General features: G+C 36.6%; 1 protein-coding gene and 1 pseudogene across 2 annotated transcripts in view; one reads left to right on the top strand and one right to left on the bottom strand.

Moving 5' to 3' along the window:
• MAGT1 (magnesium transporter 1) overlaps positions 1–19594 on the top strand; it is a 65287-nt gene that overhangs the window by 17436 nt on the left and 28257 nt on the right. For both annotated transcript variants that reach the window (XM_055081680.1, XM_007121307.4), the window contains exons 2-4: positions 4905–5074; positions 7609–7726; positions 19260–19400. In XM_055081680.1, the coding sequence (XP_054937655.1) occupies positions 4905–5074; positions 7609–7726; positions 19260–19400 (429 nt within the window). The remainder of the gene's footprint in view (positions 1–4904; positions 5075–7608; positions 7727–19259; positions 19401–19594) is intronic.
• LOC102978427 (general transcription factor IIE subunit 2-like) lies at positions 9614–10739 on the bottom strand (annotated as a pseudogene).

Genomic DNA, 19594 nt, shown 5'->3' with positions numbered 1-19594 from the left:
AAAAAAAAAAAAAAAAGAAAAATGAACTGAGAAAGTAACCTAATTAATTGCCTCGGTAATAAGCAGTCTTTTCAGGTAATAATCCCATTTATAAGAGCTTTAAAGAGAATTTGTAATTCCTTTGAACTAATTTCTTCTACTTGATAAGTTATTTGGGGATTGTATAGCCAGAAATCTGGTCTTTCCAGTCTGTTAATAAACAAGAAGAGGAATATAATACATTTTTTACATAGACCTATTCAAGACTTTGTTTAAGAAGACTCCACATGTTTATCACTAATTCAAAGTACATACATTTGTTTTATTGGAATGATCATATATCTATGTGATTGAATGGAGATAGACTATATGAAACTATACCTGTTACTACTTTACATTTTTTTTTCTAAAATAGTCTGAAATAGTATCTGTAGCCATGGTGAATAAAATAGGCAAATTATGTTTGAATTTGCTGGTAACTGTCAAATTTAATTTGAAAATATAACAAAATTAATGACTGCTTTAGAATATAGAATGCATATTTTCTGTGAACTAATATTGTTCTCTTAGCCAAGAGGATCATTAAGGCTGTATCAAATAATAAGAATTCATTTTTTGGAAAAACTGAGTTTAATTTATGCAGCCTTACGGTACGCGGGCCTCTCACTGTTGTGGCCTCTCCCGTTGTGGAGCACAGGCTCCGGAGGAGCAGGCTCAGCGGCCATGGCTCACAGGCCCAGCCGCTCTGCGGCATGTGGGATCTTCCCGGACCAGGGCACGAAGCCGTGTCCCCTGCATCGGCAGGCGGACTCTCAACCACTGCGCCACCAGGGAAGCCCAAATATTCCCTATTCTTGACAATTGTTGGTAACTAATTCTACTGCTAAAGATGAACTAGCCTCCACCACTTGTTCCTTGTCCTATCTGTCTTCTAGTTCACTCTCTTCCACTGCCTTTACCACCAACCTGTTTCCTTTTTTTTTAATTGAAGTATAGTTGATTTACAATGTTGTGTTAGTTTTAGATGTACAGCACAGTGATTCAGTTATACACATATATATTCTTTTTCAGATTCTTTTCTCTTGTAGGTTATTACAAAATATTGAGTATAGTTCCCTGTGCTATACAGTAGGTCCTTGTTGGTTATCTATTTTATATATAGTACTGTGTATATGTTAATCCCAAATTCCTAATTTATCCCTCCCCCAACAACCTGTTTCCTTAGTATCATTCATTGTTCCACAAGTCTTGTTAATTATTTGTTATACCAGTCTTCTGCGAGTGTATATATTTCTCTGTGGGCTTATTAGAGACTATATTCATTTTTCCATGTGTGGCATATTCATTTTGTGGCTCTTACTGGAATTACTTTATACCTGCTACAAAACTATTTTTTTATGCCATCTTTCTCTATTGTTCATAGAAGTGTACTCAGGAAGTAAATATTTTTTCAGTATTGCCTGAATTCAAGCATGCTTTAAAGGTAAATCATGCATTTTTAGAATCTATGTTATTGTTGCCTTCCTGAAATTAAAAAAAATCCCATTTCTATTAAGTGTTTATGTGTGCAATCATCTTTTTTTCCTTATATGTTAATGATGCAAGTGAGTCCATTCCCAGCTGGGTTCTGTTAAATAGAAATTCAGTACACACTAACTGAATGTCTACTATATGGTAAAGTATTATGTGTGTCTGCTCTCTAGTAGCTAATAATCTAGAGAAGGAAACAGATATCAAATTTTCTTAGAATGATAAGTGCTATAACACAGGTAAAAAGTGTTGTGAAACATCTAGCAGGGGTGGGGGGATTAATATGCTTGTGTCCTGGGTCCTTGACCACCTAGGAAAACCATTTAGGGTCATTCAATTACAACCCACTAAACCCACTAGATGCGCATTCTTTGAGAATTTTGTTGGGATGACTAAAGCCACAGAAGCTATTTTTATTGGTTCCAGGGATTATTTTTCTTAGCCTAAGTCTGAGGCAACTCATTTGCATTACTGACACCTATCTTTCAGAGTGCTATCTTTTTTTTTTTAAACATCTTTATTGGAGTATAATTGCTTTACAATGGTGTGTTAGTTTCTGCTTTACAACAAAGTGAATCAGTGATACATATACATATGTTCCCATATCTCTTCCCTCTTGCGTCTCCCTCCCTCCCACCCTCCCTATCCCACCCCTCTAGGTGGTCACAAGGTTCCTGATCAACTTCCCAACTGAAAAGGCACATCCTAACATCTGTTCTTTGATGATTGAGTTTAATGAGAAGGAACTATTTTTAAAGTTTGAATGCCAGTGCCCTGGCCAAATTTCAGTGTAAGTAATGGGAAATGTAATTGGGCAAATGCTTCTGAATAGTGGAACCACTCCATGATTTCCCAGCCCTTTACAAACATATCACTGTAAAGAAGAACAAAACCATAAATTAGCATTAACTCTGCATTGAGATTCTTCTGCACTTCTTTTTTTATATTTTCCCATCTTCTTACTACTCTTGCAAAGTTTGAACATAAGGGTAGAGGTGAGGGGAAGGATAAATGAATATGATGTGTTTATTTCAAACTGAAATTCTCATTGACTAACCATGCTTCTCTTCCATTGCCTCATGATGACTGGCTTTTAAAAAGAAACAAACAGGGCTTCCCTGGTGACGCAGTGGTTAAGAATCTGCCTGCCAATGCAAGGGACACAGGTTCGAGCCCTGGCCTGGGAGGATCCCACATGCCGTGGAGCAACTAAGTCCGTGTGCCACAACTTCTGAGCCTGTGCTCAAGAGCCCGCAAGCCACAACTACTGAAGCCTGCGTGCGTAGAGCCCGTGTTCTGCAACAAGAGAAGCCACAATGAGAAGCCCGCGTACCACAACAAAGAGTAGCCCTGCACAAAGAGTAGCGCTGCAACTAGAGAAAGCCCGTGCACAGCAACGAAGACCCAATGCAGCCAAAAATAAAAACAAACAAATAAATAAGTAAACTTTTTAAAAAAGTGGGCTTCCCTGGTGGCGCAGTGGTTGAGAGTCCACCTGCCGATGCAGGGGACACGGGTTCGTGCTCCGGTCTGGGAAGATCCCACATGCCGCGGAGCGGCTGGGCCCGTGAGCCATGGCCGCTGAGCCTGCGCATCCGGAGCCTGTGCTCCACAACGGAAGGGGCCACAACAGTGAGAGGCCCGCATACTGCCAAAAATAAATAAATAAATAAATAAATAAATAAATAAAAGAAACAAACAAAATGTAGCTCTTTCTTTGTGTAGATGTAAATTTTCATTTCTCCGAGATAAATGTTTGGGAATGCAGTTGCTGGATTGTATGGTTAGTGTATATTTTACTTGCTTAATTTTTTTAACATCTTTTTTGGAGTATAATTGCTTTACAATGGTGTGCTTGCTTAATTTTTTAAAGAAACTGCCAAACTGTTTTCCAGAGTGACTGTACCATAGTACATTCCCACCAAAAATGTATGAGAGACCCAGTTTCTCTACATCCTCGCCAGAATTTGGTATTCTCGCTATATTTTATTTTAGTAACGGGTGTGTAGTGATAGCTCATTGTGCTTTTAATTTGCATTTCTGTAATGGCTGATGATGTTGAACATCTTTTTGTGTGTTTCTTTGTCATCGGTAGGTCATCTTCAATGAAATCTCTTCATGTCTTGCCTATTTTGTTTGTTTTACTGTTGAGTTTTGATAGTTTTAAAAAATATATTCTAGCTACTAATCCTTTTTAGATGTGTGGTTTGTAAATATTTTCTCCCACTCTGTAGCTTGTCTTCACATCCTCATAACAGGGTCTTTCACAGAGCAAAAGTTTTTAATTTTGATGAGGTCCAGTTTACCTTTTTTTTTCTTTTTTATGAATCGTGCTTTTGGTGTCAGGTCTAAGAACTCTTTGCCTACCCCTTGATCCTGAACATTTTCTCCCATATTTTTTCCTAATTTTAAAATAGTTTTCATTGTTACATTTAGGTATGTGATCCATTTTTAATTAATTTTAAAAATAAATTTATTTATTTTATTTTATGTATGTATTTTTGGCTGTGTTGGGTCTTCGTTGCTTCGTGTAGGCTTTTTCTCTACTTGTGGCGAGCAGGGGCTACTCTTTGTTGCGGTGCGCCGGCTTCTCATTGTGGTGGCTTTCTCTTGTTGTGGAGCACAGGCTTTAGGCATGAGGGCTTCAGTAGTTGTGGCAGGCGGGCTCAGTAGTTGTGGCTCGCGGGCTCTAGAGTGCAGGCTTGGTAGTTGTGGCACATGGGCTTAGTTGCTCCGCGGCATGTGGGATCTTCCCGGACCAGGGCTCGAACACGTGTCCCCTGCATCAGCAGGCGGATTCTTAACCACTGTGCCACCAGGGAAGCCCCTTTAATTAATTTTTGTATAATGTGTGAAGTTTAGTTTGAGGTTCATATTTTTGACTATGGATGCCCAGTTGCTTCAGCACTGTTTATTGAAAAGGCCGTCCTTTCTGTACTGAGTTGATTTTGCACCTTTGTGAAATACCAGTTGGCTATACTTGTGTAGGTCTATTTCTGGCTCTTGTTTCTGTTCCATTGACCTATGTATCTATCCTTTTATGTAGCTATATAATAAACCTTAAAATCAGGTAGAGTGGCTTTTCCCACTTTCTTTGAAATCTTTAGCAAATGAAAGGTTTTTTGATTTTATCTTATTTTATTTATTAGGAAATAAGTAATTCACATAAAAAATGTAGTATTGCAGTATACATTTAAATCTCATCATGAAATAATGTAATTTTAAGAATAATTATCATCATCAGGCACAAGTACTAAATTTAATTTTTAGTTCTTTCACGTTTTTTATGTACCTCTGCTTATTAGTCTTGGTTTTAAGTAAGTTGTCTAGTTAAAAGAAATTTTAAATGCCAAGTTGAGAGTATTAATGGCATGCTGTCTTTGTCTTTTTTTTAGATGGTGTTATCTGAAAAGGTTAGTCAACTGATGGAATGGACCAATAAAAGGCCTGTAATAAGAATGAATGGAGACAAGTTCCGTCGCCTTGTTAAAGCCCCACCGAGAAACTACTCCGTTATTGTCATGTTCACTGCTCTCCAACTTCATAGACAATGTGTCGTGTGCAAGTATGAACTTTCAACTACACTTTAAAAATTAAATAACTCATAAGATTTTAACCATTTCTCAACCCCAGAAGAATGAAATTAGTTCAGTGGGTACATAAACAATTAATGTATATATGTTACTTAGAGTATCTGTAGTAACACATAATAGTACTACTCTTTTATAGTCTTTTCTTGATGGTCCATATTAGTGGGGGAGGGACAAAGAGCAAGGATAAAGTTTCATGGTAACCATCCTAGCAATAACATTAAAAAATGTAACAATCATCTTATAAATTGGTATCAACTTATATAAATGAGTGTCAATAGCATTGATGTAGTGTTTTATTATTTGTGTGTGCTTTCAACTTCATACTCTTGTTTTATCACAACAACCCCAGAAGGTACATAAAGCAAATATTCTCTCATTTTTGGAAGAAACAGATTCCAATATGTTAACTGGTCTACCCAAAGCTATAGATATTTATTAATGCAATAATGGTGGCTACATCCAAAATTCGGAATTACAAGAGAACTTTTTTAGAAAACAAAATGCATGATTTAGAGGTGTTTCTTTTTTCTAGATTATTTTGTAGTAATTTTAAACCTTAGAAATCAAGACTAATCTCACTTAAAATTTCATCAAACAATGGTTTGTTGATTTTATTTTACTATTTCTGAATGATCTTAGGAAAAAAGACATTTTTTTAAACAAAAGCACTATAGATAATTAAAAATAGTGGATACTAAAAATTAAAATTGCTTTTGCTTTTTGTTGTTTATTTACTTATATTTTTAGATCAGTATTGTGATCTGGGAATTCACTTTAAATGAAATGACAAAGTTACCCTGTGAAAAACTAATTTAGTATGATCTTGGAGGCTTTCCAAATTCTGATAGCCTGAGCCCATGTGAAGGAATAGACAGCCTTCTTTCAGAATAGTGTGTTATGCTACCCCAAGCCTTTCTAACTCTTCTTAAAGGATTTTCTCCCCAGAGGTAGGAGATAGTCAAGGGATTTGATACCAGAGTGTTTTGTTTTTTTTTTTAGGGATGGCTGTTATGCTGAATATAAATTAAAAGAAAGTAGAAGAAGGCAAAAGAGTAGTAGGTAGTATTAACTGTGAATAAACTTAAACTCTGGAATTACTCTATAATTCAGTCAGTTTACTCACTAGCAATCATGAGTATACAAAAATGTCAGGGAATTAACAAAGTCCTTCATAATTCTGTATTAAATGCAAATTAATGGAGTTCTTAATAACTAAAATTTTTAATAGTGTCTTACTTTTTACAAGACCAAATTGTAAATTAGCACATTTTCCTAAACTCATTCAAATAATTAAAACTAAGCAACAGCGATGAGTGTAATACTATGTATTTGATGCTATCAGGATGAAAAGTATAAGAAAGATGTGCTATCCTTATCATCTGGCTAGGAAAATCAGTTCCACATATGAAAATTTAGCTGGCAATATAAGACAATTTATGATTAAGTACCAAATGAATTGTGTGCATAATAAATGCTATAAAATTTCAGGAAGGACATATAAGAGGAGTGGTTAGGGTTGGCCTAATGGAGAAGATAGGACTTGTACTAGGGCTAGACAGATGGATCAGATTTACATAGCAGTAGGATATTCTGATTAGAAGCAATGAAGTGTGCAAGGGTACAGAGATAGGCGTAAAGTGCTGGAATTAAGAGATCCTGTTTGAGGTTGAGTAGTAGTCAGGCTATGTAAAAGCTAGATGCATTATTTGGAAATAGATGATAAAGAACTTTGAATAAACAGTGAAAGAGCTTGGAGACTGTTCTGAAGGTAATAGAAAAGCAACAATGGTTTCTGAGAAGAGGAGGAGTATCAAGAAAGTAGTCATTTAGGAAGACTGATATATATTGCAATGTAAGAAGGATTGGAGGAGGATAAAGTACAGTTAGGGTTTTAATGTTCTAATGTCAGATATTAAGGATCTGACTTTAGATGATCACAATGAAAATAAATGGGGAAGGATAGAGTTAAAAGATAATCAGAAATGAAAAATTGTCAGATCTTAGAAACTGAAAGCATATGGGAGATCAGGGAAAAGTAAAATATGGCCTGAGGTTTCAATTAATCTCAATTCCTTAGATTCTTCTTCCTTTTCACTGTAATAATTCATCAGACTGTATTCTTACTAAGTAGCATTTTGTACTTTAGATTTCTTAAATAGATTAATATTATAGTCTAATTTCTCTGGGAAGTACTTCAACCTTGTCTTTCAACTCTTAGAAGTAATTTAGGGTATTAAAAATTGGTGTAGAAACAATCTAGTTAGACTTTTTTCCAGCGAATGTTGAAGGAGCTTTGAGATAAGGAGTAGGCACAAAGTATAAAGCAGAGTCAGGTAATCACTACTTCAGGGTGAAATCCCCAACACTTGGTATAAGGCTTCTCTTATGCCAAAACAGTGGCAGTGTCTTCCAAGGTTTGTCCTAACCCTGTCAGCAGAGCCTGACTTGCATTAGATTGCTTTAAAAATGTTTTATATGTTATCTTCACAAATCCGATTGCATCCAGGCAAGCTGATGAAGAATTCCAGATCCTGGCAAACTCCTGGCGATATTCCAGTGCATTTACCAACAGGATATTTTTTGCTATGGTGGATTTTGATGAAGGCTCTGATGTATTTCAGATGGTAAGCTATTTGGTTTATTCTGTTAAATAGGAATAGATAAAATATGGATAATATGGAATACCTTTTTTTCAATGGCTGCAAGAAGTTAAATAAGATTTGTCTTACCTAAAATCTAGAGTAGTTAATGAGATAAAAGCTAAACTTAAGCTAAACATGAAATGTAGTGGTCAATACTAGCCTATTAGAATATGGAAATTGGGTAGAAATCAAGTAACTTTTATGTATTTTTTATTGTGGTAAAATATAATTAAAAATTACCACTTTATTTTTTAAACTACATTTATTTATTTATTTATTTCTGGCTGGGTCTTCGTTGCTGCACACAGGCTTTCTCTAGTTGTGGCGAGCAGGGGCTACTCTTCGTTGCGGTGCATGGGCTTCTCATTGTGGTGGCTTCTTTTGTTGTGGAGCACGGGCTCTAAGCACGTGGGCTTCAGTAGTTATGGCTCACGGGCTCTAGAGTAGTTGTGGTGCATGGGCTTAGTTGCTCCGTGGCATGTGGGATCTTCCCGGACCAGGGCTCGAACCCGTGTACCCTGCATTGGCAGGCGGATTCTTAGCCACTGTGCCACCCGGGAAGTCCCCCCTCTTTCATTTCTGATATTAGTAATTTGTGTCTTCTCTCTTTTTTCTTAGTTAGCTTGGCCTAGGGGCTTATTGATTTTACTGATCTTTTCAAAGAACAAGCTTTTGGTTTCATTGACTTTTCTCTATTGCTTTTCTACTTTCAGTTTCATTACTTTCTTCTCTAATTGTTATTATTTCTTTTCATTTAACTTTGGATTTAATTTGCTCTTTTGTTGGTTTCCTAAGATGGAAACTTAAATTATTGAGTTTAGATCTTTCTTTTTTTCCCGTATATGCATTCAGTGTTATAAATCTCCCTGTAACCATTGCTTTTGCTGTATCCCACAGATTTGGATCAGTTCTGTTTCCATTTTCATTTAATTCAAAATATTTTTTAATTTTTCTTGAGATTTCTTCTTTGACCCATGTGTTAATTAGAATTGTGCTGTTTAGTTTCCATGTATTTTGGAATTTTCCAGTTATCTTTCTGTTATTGGTGTCCAGTTTAATTCCATTGTGGTCTGAGGGCAGACATTGTGTGATTTCTGTTCTTTAAATTTGTTATGGTATGTTTTATGGCTCAGAATGTGGTCTTCCTTGGCAAATTCTGTTGTCTGGATGAAGTAGTAGTCTATAGATGTCAACTATATCCAGTTGTTTAGATGGTGTTATTGAGTTCAACTATGTCCTTACTTATTTTTTGCCTGCTGGATCTGTCCATTGGGTGTTGAAGTCTCCAACTATGATAGTAGATTTATCTATTTCTTCTTGCAATTCTATTAGTTTTTGCCTCACATAGTTTGACACTGTGTTGTTAGGCACATACATGTTAAGGATTGTATGTCTTCTTGGAGAATTGACCCCTTTATCATCACGTAATGCCCTTTTTTATCCCTAATAACTTTTCTTGTTTTGAAGTCTGCTCTATCTGAAATGAATATAACTACTCTTGCTTTCTTTTGATTAGTGTTAGCATCGTATATTTCTTCCATCTATTTACTTTTCTTTTTCCTTCTACAATGATTTTATTATAAATATGTTCTTTTGGAATAAACAAATATTGCATTCAAGACTATCAGCAAACTTGTTCTAAGGTAATAAAAGAGGGAAAATGGAACCAGGAACCACGTAGAAGTAGAGATAAATAGCAAAGACACCTGCATGCCATGCTGACCGCCTTTCCCCCAAGAAGTAACAGGAGGTTAACAGGGGACATCACATTTCTTATTAGTGCATTAATGAAAATAAGCTTCGAGTTTGGTAATTTGCACTAGTTCTGTAAACTGAACTGTTCCTCTCCTCTGTCCTAAGAACTAGAATGGGAAGGCAGTCAGTCTTCGGATCCCAGCATCAGCAAGGAAGATCTTGACCTTGTAACTCTGCTCTCAGACAAAACTGTTCTCTACTTGCCAGGAGCGATGTCAGAGTAGTCCTTCAGCACCCAGGCCAAGTGCTCATTGTGAGTCTTAAACCATTGCTTTTTCTGTGAAGCAGGCTTTTTCCTTCTCTGAATAGGGGCCACTTTCTTTGGTCCAGATTCCTGCATGGAAGAAATACCCTGTCACTTTAGATACTCTTCAGTTTTCTCCTCATCCATTGAATCCACGGTGACACTCTTTCACAGTTTCTGAAACTTTTCATCCACAGAAATCTGACAGCTCTTATCATTGAAGAAAAGAATTTTCTTCTTATCAGGAAGGTTTACAAATGGTATCTGGTCCCCTAAAGCTTTAACGGCTTTCTGGGAATTGGGCAGTCCTTCCTCAATGTCTTCTAAAAGAATTCCTCCTAAGCCTCGCTGGTCATGCTTATTTTTTTAATTTTTTTTTATTTTTTAGTGGCACGCGGGCGTCTCACTGTTGTGGCCTCTCCCGTTGCAGAGCACAGGCTCTGGACGGGCAGGCTCAGCGACCATGGCTCACGGGCCCAGCCGCTCTGCGGCATGTGGGATTTTCCCAGACCGGGGCACGAACCCATATCCCTTGCATCGGCAGGCGGACTCTCAACCACTGCGCCACCAGGGAAGCCCCTGGTCATGCTTATTTAAGAGCCTGAGTAGGACCTTCTTATCTTTCAAGTTGTACTTGGGCTTGAAGGCATACTTTCCATCTATTACTTCAGTTTTGGGATTACTGACTATTGCCTCAGTCATTAGCTGTTGTTTCTGCTTGAGTCCAATATCTAAATGTTGTGTTTCATCCAAAATTTCTTCTAAAGTAAGAGGATGTGTATCTCGTTGCTGATGCTATGTCTTCATGTAATTCACAATCTGAGCAAGAATGCCAAACTTATATCCAGAGCGTCCTGATAGAACTTTCGAGTTAAATGATCCATTGCTATGATCAGAATTTTGTTTAGAGCTTGATGATCCTCCATGTTCTAGCTTTGCTTTCTTCTTCTTTGATGATGATGACTCAGAAGATACAGCATGGTATATTTCCTCCATCTATTTACTTTTAATCTATATGTGTGTCTATTTAATGTGGATTTCTTGAAGGCAACATATACTTGGGTCTTGTTTTTTGAACCACTCTAACAATTTCTGTCTTTTAATTGGTACATTTAAACCATTGATATTCAAGTTGATTATTGATATAGTTGGATTACCATCTGCCATATTCATTACTGTTTTCTGTTTTTTGCCCTTTGTTCCTATTTTTGTATTCCAATCTTCTTCTGCCTTTTGTGGCTTTAATTGATCATTTTATATGATTCCATTTTTCTCTCCTTTTTTAGTATATTAGTTATACTTTTTTTTGCTTTTCTTAGTTGTTGCCCTAGAGTTGGCAATATACATTTACCGCTAATCAAAGCCCACTTTCAAATAACACTATACCACTTCATGGGTAGCGAGAATACCTTATAATAACAAAATAATCCTAATCCCCCCCTTCCATCCCTTGTATCATTTCTGTCATTCATTTCACTTATATATAGGTACATACACACACACACACACACAATTGAATATATTGCTGGTGTTATTTTGAACAGACTGTTATGTGTTAGATTAATTAAGAATAAGAAAAACAAAAGTTTTTATTTTACCTTCACTTATTCCCTCTTCAGTCCCTCCCTTAATATATGTAGATCCAAGTTTCCAACCTACCTTATTTTCCTTCTCTCTAAAGAACTTCTTTTAATATTTCCTGCCTGGGATTCCCTCAATTTTTCTTTGTCTGAAAAAGTCTTTATTTCTCCTTCACTTTTGAAGAATAATTTCACAGGGTACAGGATTCTCTAAGTTGGTGTTGTTTTTTCCTCTCAACACTTTAAATATTTCACTCCGCTCTCTTCTTGTTTGCATGGTTTCTGAAGAAAAGTTGGGTGTAATTCTTATCTCTCTTCCTCTATGGGTAAGAGGAAGAGAGATTCCTCTGACTTCTTTCAGAGTTTTTTTTATCTTTGGTTTCTTTGAGTTAAATTATATGCCTGGGCATAGTTTTATTGGCATTTATCCTGCTTCATGTTCTTAGAGCTTCCTGGATCTGTGATTTGGAGTCTGACGTTACTTTGGGTTATTCTCAGTCATTAAATATTTCTTCTATCCCTTTCTCTTTCTTCTGGTATTCCCATTATGTGTATGTTACACCTTTTGTAATTGGCCCACAGTCCTTGGATATTCTGTTCTGTTTTAGTTTCCTTTTTTTGTGTCTTTGTTCTCTTTGCTTTTCAGTTTTTGAGGATCCTATTGATAGATCTTCTAGCTCAGAGATTCCTCAAACACGTCCAGTGTACTAAGTCCATCAAAGGCATTCTTCATTTCTGTTATGGTGGTTTTCATCTCCGACATTTCTTTTTGGTTCTTTTTAAGATTTCCATCTCTCTGCTTACATTAACCATCTGTTTTTGCATGTTGTCTACTTTATCCATTAGAGATATTAGTATATTAGTCAGTTTTGTTTAAAATTCCTGGTATGATAATTCCAACATCCCTTCCAAGTCTGGTTCTGATACTTGCTCTGTTTCTTCAAATTGTGTTTTTTTGACTTTTGGTACCCCTTGTAATTTTTTTCTTCATAGCCAGACATGATGTACTACATGAAGGGAACTGCTGTAAAGTGGCCTTTAGTAATGTGGTGTGAGGGGAGAGGGATGTTTTATAGTCCTATAATTAGATCTCAGTCTTTTAGTGAGCATATGCCTCTGAACTGTGAGCTTCACAAGAGTTTCTCAGTTTTTTTCCTCCCCTCTTAGAGGACAGGATGGCTGGAGTGAACTAGAGTTCAGTATTTCCCTTCTTCCAGGTCAGTTAGGCTCTGATAATACCCTAGAAGGTTAGGCTGTGGTTAACTAGTTTCCTCTGAGGACAGACCTTGTTAAGAAGAGCAGAGTTCTTTGGGGTATTTCAAAATGTTTTCTTTTCCCCTCACCCTGACAGTAGCATGAGGGGATTTTTCTCCAGTATTTACTGTGGGAACCTAGTTAAGCTCCTGGAGGTAAATCTCACAATATTTTTACCCCCCTCCCCCATAACTGTGTGCTTTTGGAGTTTTTAACTCTCAGAGTTGTCCACACTGAGCCTCCAGTAATTTGTCAGTTACAGATCAGGTTTTCCTACTCTGGCAATGTTCCTGAGGCGGTTTCCACTTGTTGGTCTCTGCTCAGATAAGCCGTGACTCCCTGTATTTGCCTGTCTGTCTCTCCAATCTTGGGGGCAGTCGTTTGCCCTGTGTCTTCCTCTCTCTTAGGGAATCCCAGAAGAGTTTTCTGCTTTTCAGTTTGTTCAGCTTTTTACTTGTTGATATGATAGAGTAGCGACTTCCAAGCTCCTTACATGCAGAACTGGAAATCATAACTTTCAACTATATTTTTAACTTCAGCGTCTGTACTAGTTTTTTTTTTTTTCTTTTTTTTGGGCTGTGTTGGGTCTTCGCTGCTGCACGCGGGCTTTCTCTGGTTGTGGCAAGTGGGGGCTACTCTTCGTTGTGGTGCACGGGCTTCTCATTGCATTGGCTTCTCTTGTGAAGCACAGGCTCTAAGCGCGTGGGCTTCAGTAGTTGTGGCTCGTGGGCTCAGTAGTTGTGGCTAGTGGGCTCTAGAGTGCAGGCTCAGTAGTTGTGGTGCACGGGTTTAGTTCTGCGACATGTGGGATCTTCCTGGACCAGGGCTCGAACCTGTGTCCCCTGCCTTGGCAGGCAGATTCTTAACCAGTGCGCCACCAGGGAAGCCCTGTAGTAGTTCTTTCTCCTTTGTGTATAAGGGGACATAGATGCAATCAGTAGATTCAAGGACATAGATTGAGTTTTGTCTGTTTATAAATCTGTCTAACTCATATATTTGGACATATTTTACTCAACAATTGTATAAAACATGAAAGGAAAGATTTGGGTATAACTTCTTGTTGTACACCTTTACATGAATGACTTCCCAATCCAAAAATTCATTATGTCCCAAATGAAACTCCTGTCTCTCCCACTTCCACTCAAACCCGGTCCTCTTGGGTTCTGTATCATTGGTGACACTTCTTTGTCATTCCTCTTTTTCTACAACATCCATCATCCTTTACTTCCAAGGCCTTCATCTTCTTTCATTTGAACTTACCATCCATATAATACTCTCTCCATATTGCCTGCCATAACAGTTCCTAGAGGTTTTTATCTAGAGGGTATTAATAAGAATACTTGGGGGAAAATAAAATTTGGGAAACCTTAGTTTAAACAAAATTAAATTTTATTTTTTACCTCAGGGTATCAAGAACTATGAAGTGTCTTGAGGTTTTATTCTACTTGCAAGCTAACAAGTGACCCTGCCACAGTTTCATAGATGCTCACAGATGACATGACACTCCTGGGTTGGAGTTAAAGGACTTTATTACTCACAACAACAAAATTCAAAGTATCAACACTTCATTGCACTGGTTCCCTAAGCCCCACTTCCCATAGGACAATGCAAGGAAAACAAGTGGGTTGCATTATGGAAGAGGAACTCTAAGCTTTGGGAACCCAAATCTTCTATAAAAGCTAGTAAGCATGCATGCCCTTTGCTTTGGAGGGAGACTCTGTTACTATCTTCTAAGGCTGTACAAACATCCTTGAGAAGATCATCCAGAACAAAGGCAGTCAGTGCCTCTGCTCACAAGATATGCATAAACATGAGAAACTGTTTTCCAACACAGGACTTCAACATGCTGAAATGTGTTATTCCTTCCATTCTAATAGTGAGCTGTAATATGCAGAATTTCCCCAATTATTGGACCACTTAATGGAGCATTTTAATTATATTCTATGGAACACACTTTTGGAAATAGTGGCATATAGACTAAAGCCAAAATTCCTTAGTCCTCCTCACTTCATGCCCTCTTTACTCCAAACACATAACCACCTTTCCCATAATTATATTATGTCGTTGTTTTATTTCAACATTGTTGATCATTTCCTACAACATAAAGTATCTTTTCTCCCTTGCTCCCTTTCTCTCCACTTTCAAAGTTCTGTTTACCCTTTAAGCCTCATTTCAGATATTCCCCTGAAGCCTTTTCAAATCTTCAAATGTGAGTCAACCCTTCTCTTGTATTGTCACACTACTTTCCTTATATTTCTATTATATATATATATATATATATATATATATATATCTCCAGATTCTATCTTATAGTAGAATTAACCCTAGAGTTGTTTGACAGTACCTCTTAGAATATACTTACTTATGGGCAGAGCCAACATCCTGTAGCTATTAGTGCTAAGCACATAATAGAGGTTCAGTAAATGTCAAACGGATGGATTAATGTTCCATTTTACAGTATGTCATCGTGCTGGTCATATTCTAGTCTCACACAGCTCCATAAATCAAAATCAGTATATTCATAAAACATGCTATAGCCTAAAAGGTTAGTGCATTTAGGCCTTTTTAGACCAAAGGAAACAATTTCTAGAGTTTAAGAAACTGCTTTCTCATTCTCTACTATGAAAGCAAGGACTGTTTTGGAAATTAAAAATTGTAATTCCATTTATTTTAACAAGATACACATAAAGAATTTCTGTTAGTGATTTGTAAAAATACAAAACCAATTTTCTTCTACGTCAAATACCTTTTAATATCAATGTCCATTTTAGAGCTATATTTAGAGTTAGTGGTATAAGGATGTCAGTGTGTCCATCTGTGGAAGAAATTCAAACCTTTCTCCAAAGAACAATGTCATATGCCACAGTATACAAAAGCTAAGCATGGATGAAAAGTGGTACCTACCAAAAACAGTACATCTTATTTTGGTTCTTTAACATCTAAGGATTTTCAAAGCCTACAAGATTTAAAAAAATTTTTTAATTGTGAGAAAATAGGCATAACATGAAATGTACTATCTTAACCATTCTTAAATGTGGTTCAGTAGTGTTCAGTACATTCAAGTTGTTGTACAACCAACCTCCAGAACTCTTTTCACCTCGTAAAACTGAAACTCTTTACACATTAAATGATTCCTTATTCCCTCTTCCTCCAGCCCCTGGCAACTATCATTCTACTTTGTCTCTATGAATTTGACTACTGTCGGTACCTCATATAAGTGGAATCATACAGTATTTGTCTTTTTGTGACTGGCTTATTTCACTTAGGATAATGTCCTCAAAGTTTATTCATGTTGTAGCATGCATCAAAATTTCCTTGCTTCTTAAGGCTGAATAATGTTGCACTATATGCATATACCACATTTTATTTATCCATTCATCTGTTGATGGCCACTTGGGTTGCTTCCACCTTTTGGCTATTGTGAATAATGCTGCTATCAACATAGGTATACAAATATCTCTTCAAGACCCTGCTTTCAGTTGTTTTAGATTTATACCCAGAAGTAGAATTCCTAGATCATATGGTAGTTCCATTTATTATTTTTTTAGTAGCTTCCATATTGTTTTCCATAGCGGCTGTACCATTTTGCATTATTTTTGATTTTTTGATAGTAGTTATCCTAATGAGTGTGAGATGGTGTCTCATTGTGGTTTTGACTTGTAATTCTTTAATGATTAGTGATGGAGAACATCTTTTCATGTGCTTGTTGGCAATTTGTATATCTTTTTTGAGAAATGTTTATCCATATCCTTTGCCCAGTTTTTAATCAGTTTGTTTGTTTTTTAGTTGTAGGAGTTCTTTATGTATTCTGGATATTAGCCCCTTATCAGACATATGATTTGTAGATATTTCTCCCATTCCGTTGATTGCTTTTTCACTCTGTTGATTGTGTCTGTAGCCTACAAGATATTTTTACAGAGCTGATTTGGTATAAAGATGTTATACTAGTAATCATGGAAATACAAATTACAATAATGGTGATACACAATGTTCATCCATTAGATCAGCTTTTGGCAAGAATGTGGGGAAACAGATACCTTCCTATGTCTCTGGGTAGGAGTGTAAATTGGTACAGCCACTTCTGAAGGCGAGTTGGCTCTATCCATTTTAATTTAAGATGTTTCTGCCCTATGAACTAATTATTCCATTTCTAGAGAAACACTCTCAGATGTATACAGGGAGATATGTACATGGCTGTTCATTACAACATCATTTTTAATTGGAAAAAAAGGGAAAAAAAGAACTAAAATACCAACAATAGCATAATTACTTAATAAACTGTGAGAGTGAGGTCAATATATATATATACATACTGTCATGGATAGATCTCTCAAACATGGTTGAATAATAAAAAGCAAATTGCAGAATATTACAATTAATGTGATACCATTTGTGTTCAAATAAGGCACACACAAAGCAATATTATATGTTTTCTGTTGGTACATACACATGTATATGAATAAATTCAGAAAGGTCTAGAAATGGTAATAGTGGCTGCCAGAATGGACTGGAGTTGGTCTTCATAACCCTGTAATTTTTAATTTTTAATTTCATAAGGGAAATGGATTCATATATTACCTAGTTCTTTTAGACGCATATGTATATTTTAAATCCAAAGGAGGTACAATAGTCCCCTCTCTCCACAGGGGATACATTCTAAGACCCTGAGACTGCAGACAGTACCGAACCCTATATGTAACTGTATTTTTTCTTATACATGCATACATACATACATACCTATGATAAAGTTTAATTTATAAATTAGTACAGTAAGAGTTAGCAACAATAATAATAAAATGGAAGAATTAAAACAATATACTGTAATAAATTTATGTGAATGTGGTCTCTCTCAAAATATTTTGTTGTACAAATTTATCTTTTCTATCTTAATTAAACACTTATCACTTACTGTGGCTGTAATTTTTGCAGTTGAGATGGAACAGCAAAGTCAGCATGAATTTATTTTCCTTCTTCACAATTTCATGAAGATTCACTCTTACCATAGGTCTTAGCAACCTCAGCATATGATTTTTTTTCTTTCCTTATTAAGTTGAGAACTTTCACCTTTTCACTTAAAGGAAGCACTTTACAGCTTCTTTTTGGGATATCTGAATTGCCAGCATCACTACTCTTGTGTTTCAGGGCCATTATTAAGTAAAATAAGGGTTACTTGAACATAAACATTGTGGTACCAAGACAGTTGATCTGATAACCAACACTAAGTGACTAATGGGTGGGATATGCTGGACAAAGGGATGATTCACATCCTGGGTGGTATGGCGGAAGATTTCATCACACTGCTCAGAATGGCTGCAATTTAAAATTTTTGAATTGTTTATTTCTGGAATTTTCCGTTTAGTATTTTCAGACTGCAGTTGCCCATGGGTAACTGAAACTCTGGAAAGTGAAACTGCAGGCAAGTGGGAACTGCTGTATAGCTAAACAAATACTGAAGAGTTTGGCCTAAAGTTTGGGCAGCAGTTTGGTGGCGTGAACACTATCCAGGGTGTGGTTCTTAAGTTTTGCAGACTCAAATTGAATTTTTAACAGTGTAGCCAGAATTTATCTAGCTCTGCAGACTTTGTATATACTCACCAAACCATAAAAATCCATGGACATTGGTAACCAAAGACCTAATCTTTTAATTCACCAATTCACCAAGGAGACCAAAATAATCATGTCCACTATCAGTATACCCTCTCCCCTTATGAGAATATCTAAAAATATTACTGTTAGAAGGGTTACTGTAATAAGTATAGAATCAAAGCAAGGGAGTGGGTTATTTTATTGGTTGATGTCTTAAATTAAAATTGTTTTATACAAGCCAATCTCCATTAAAGGGTTACCTGCTGAGGGGACCTGAATGCTTGCATCTGTTGGTCAACATCTTTTCCCTGGACTTAGACTTTTTATTTTCCACAAGTATAGTTATATCACGTCAGGAAAGATGTAATGCAGATGAGAAGGTCATAGATTCTTTACCTTAGCAATTCCAGTGTTATCTTCTTAAGAGTACCATGGTCTCATGACAGAACAGAGAATTGTGATGCTTATCACTAAAGATTTATGAACCTTTTAGAATTAATTGACTATTTCTCATATTGGTTACCATTTTGTATTGGTTTTCACTACAATAGAGCACTCTCTTATCCTGATCTTGTTTCCTCCGAATTGAGAATGTGCTCTAGGGGACTTCCCTGGCGGTCCAGTGGTTAAGACACTGCACTTCCACTGCAAGGCGTGCAGGTTCCATCCCTGGTCAGGGAACTAAGGTCCCACGTGCCACATGTCACGGCCAAAAAAAAAAGAGAATGTGCTCTATTTGGAGCTTACCTAAGCTACATGAGACAATTTTAGTTCTCATAAATGTATTATGTTTTGCATAATCTATGAACAGATTAAAGTGATTGCGGTATGGGAAATTTTCCATTCTAAAGGAGTAAAATGTTGGTTTCTTAGCTAGAAATTTATATTTGGTAAGTAAAGTGTACTAGTTAGGGTCACAAGCAGCCTTCGGTTTGAATCCTGTCTCCATCACTTACCACTTTCCTTAGGCAAATCACTTAACCTACCCAAACCTGGGCTTCCTCATCTTTGTAAAATGCCTAAATTTCAAGATAATATTTGCTGTTAAGATTATTTTCTTAGTAATTTATATTTTCATGCAATACTTTTTATTCAGCTAAACATGAATTCAGCTCCAACTTTCATCAACTTTCCTGCAAAAGGGAAACCCAAACGGGGTGATACATATGAGTTGCAGGTGCGTGGATTTTCAGCTGAGCAGATTGCCCGGTGGATTGCTGACAGAACTGATGTCAATGTAAGTTTCCTTGCTTTGTACAGTAGAAAGTTTCTTTGTCATTATCCACTTTGAATCTTTCTGGGAGGTCCTAATTGGTCTTGTCCCCATATCACTGAGGTAGTGATAGTTTGTCAGTCCCTTCATAAGTAGCATTTAACAGAATCATCCTGATGAAAGACTGACATTACAAAACATCCTCTATTACATAGTCA

This window comes from Physeter macrocephalus, chromosome 21, assembly GCF_002837175.3.
Source record: "Physeter macrocephalus isolate SW-GA chromosome 21, ASM283717v5, whole genome shotgun sequence".
Taxonomy (NCBI): domain Eukaryota; kingdom Metazoa; phylum Chordata; class Mammalia; order Artiodactyla; family Physeteridae; genus Physeter; species Physeter macrocephalus.
Note: the sequence above shows the minus strand (reverse complement) of the source record. Positions and strands in the feature narration are given on the sequence as shown.